This window comes from Marmota marmota, unplaced genomic scaffold (genome assembly GCF_001458135.2).
Source record: "Marmota marmota marmota unplaced genomic scaffold, marMar, whole genome shotgun sequence".
Lineage (NCBI taxonomy): Eukaryota > Metazoa > Chordata > Mammalia > Rodentia > Sciuridae > Marmota > Marmota marmota.
In genome coordinates, this window is record NW_025999872.1 from 1,661,915 (window position 1) to 1,663,896 (window position 1,982).

The following is a 1,982-nucleotide window of genomic DNA, read 5'->3' on the forward strand; positions in this document are numbered from 1 at the left end:
TATATATATATATATATATATACATACACACACACATACATATGTATGTATCTATTCAGTGTACCATAAATTATGTATGTATGAGATATATATATATATATATATATATATATATATATATATATATATATTTATTTATTTATTTATTTATTTTTCTCCCAGTGCATAAGTAGTAAGGGTATTGTTTTTGGAAACTTTGTTATACACTCTTATTCAACTTTTAAGTGTGTTGGTTCACTTTAAATGTATCAGGTTAAGATGCAAAATTTATTCCTCTCTATGGTTTATGATTTTTTTTTACCTTTATTTTATTCATATGTTTTTATGTGGTGCTGTGCAAGGGGAGTGCTCTTCCACTTGAGCCCCGACCCCAGCCCCCATGTGGCTTATGATTTTTAAAAAAATGTTTTTAGTTGTAGATTGGGCACAATAACTTCCGTTACTTTTTTTTTTTTTTTTTAATGTGGTGTTGAGGATCAAATCTAGTGCCTCACACGTGCTAGGCAAGCACTCTAATGCTGAACCACAACCCCAGCCCTGGCTTATGATTTTAAAAAAAGGAAAGCTACTACTCTGAGGTGTAGGTGTGATCAGCCTGGCTTATACACATGAGGCCACAGGACTCAGGGAATTTTGTTTACCTGCCTAAGGTCTCTCTGTAAATGGGATACGTGGAGGTTACCAAACTGGGCTGGTCTGAAGCTGGAGTGGACGGATTCCAGGCAGCCTTCCTAAATTAATCGTGCACAGGAGAGAGGCTTGGAAAAGAAAAATAATCCTACCTAGATGATGCCTACCAAGTGCTTTACTTCATCTTCGAGGAAAGGGGGTTGAGACCAAGCAGGAGTTCCTAAACTTCTGTTTGCAACTGTGTCCACCTGAGGCGCTTCTAAACACGTCCCTAAAGTATCACATCTTATTAAGGATGGTGTCTCAAGGAGTCCGCTTTAGGAAGAGCTTAGATGATTCTGACGCGCCCGTTTGGGGGGGCCATGGATTAGCGGGAGTCCCTGAGACAACCTGCTGAGGATTAAGAGGGACTTGTGATAAAATAAAAATTCCATCTCAGAAGTGTCACCCAAACTCCGGTCACGGTGTCAGGCTCCAGTGCTTCACTGTACAAAGTCGCCTCTTCCAAGGCGATAGCAAGGAAGGCACTTAGAAAGGTGGCTTTCCACTCACCAGGCATGGGGTAGAGTGGTAGCCGACTGCAGCGGAAAGAAGAGCAGGAGGATACCACTACCTTACCTGGGCCAGACAGCATGTAAGGCCCAATGTATACGCTTTTTATACAGGCATTTCTTGGCCTTACCCTAAGGACTTCTGATTGGCTTTAGGGCAGATCTATCACTCATCTTCTGGGTTAGAGGTGGGTGGAAGGTCAATCACGACCAATAACGAAACATTCCTCAGTTAAGCCCCTCCCCATCCAGCTTCCTGTTGCTGTCCATCAACCATCTAGTAGGCGGGACTTTGCCTCCAGCTAGTTGGCTGATGAATATGTCGTTTATTCTTCAGTAGGCTTCCGGTTGGTACTCTCTACCGTCCATCAGTGACACTTCGCAACCTTATTGGCCAAACCAATGTCGCTCTAGATGACGCTCACTTATTGGTTAGCAGTGCTGTCGGTCCCCAATGTGCCGAACGCTTATTGGTGAATGTTGCCGTCGCTCGGGTGGTGGCGGGCTCCGGGATTGGCGGGCGCTAGGCGGGCGGTGTCAGGCTCTCGGTGGCGGCGGAGGCGGCGGAGGCCAGGGAGGAAGATGTCGTAATGAGCGGTGGGTCCTGGCCTCTGCCGGCGGGGTCTTCCCGGCCCTCAAGGGTCGGGAAGACGGGCAGAGGCCGCGGGGAGGGGAAGCCGGGGCCGGCGGTTCCCCCCTGGGGCTGGGCCTGGCACCGGGGCCCGGCTACGGGAGGGGGCGGGGGAGGGAGGATTCCCGCCCGGCAGGGAGGAGCGGCGGGCTGGCCAGCCGGGCGGAGGC

The 1,982-nt window shown here is 48.2% G+C and overlaps 1 protein-coding gene across 2 annotated transcripts in view; it reads left to right on the forward strand.

The window, feature by feature from the left end:
- Positions 1–1,688: 1,688 nt before the first annotated feature.
- Positions 1,689–1,982, forward strand: part of Sp2 (Sp2 transcription factor) — a 30,114-nt gene continuing 29,820 nt past the window's right edge. Inside the window, exon 1 of one of the 2 annotated variants that reach the window (XM_015506666.2) lies at positions 1,689–1,778. In XM_015506666.2, the coding sequence (XP_015362152.1) occupies positions 1,772–1,778 (7 nt within the window). In that variant the 5' untranslated portion in view covers positions 1,689–1,771. The remainder of the gene's footprint in view (positions 1,779–1,982) is intronic. The other variant, XM_015506665.2, reaches the window with a different exon arrangement.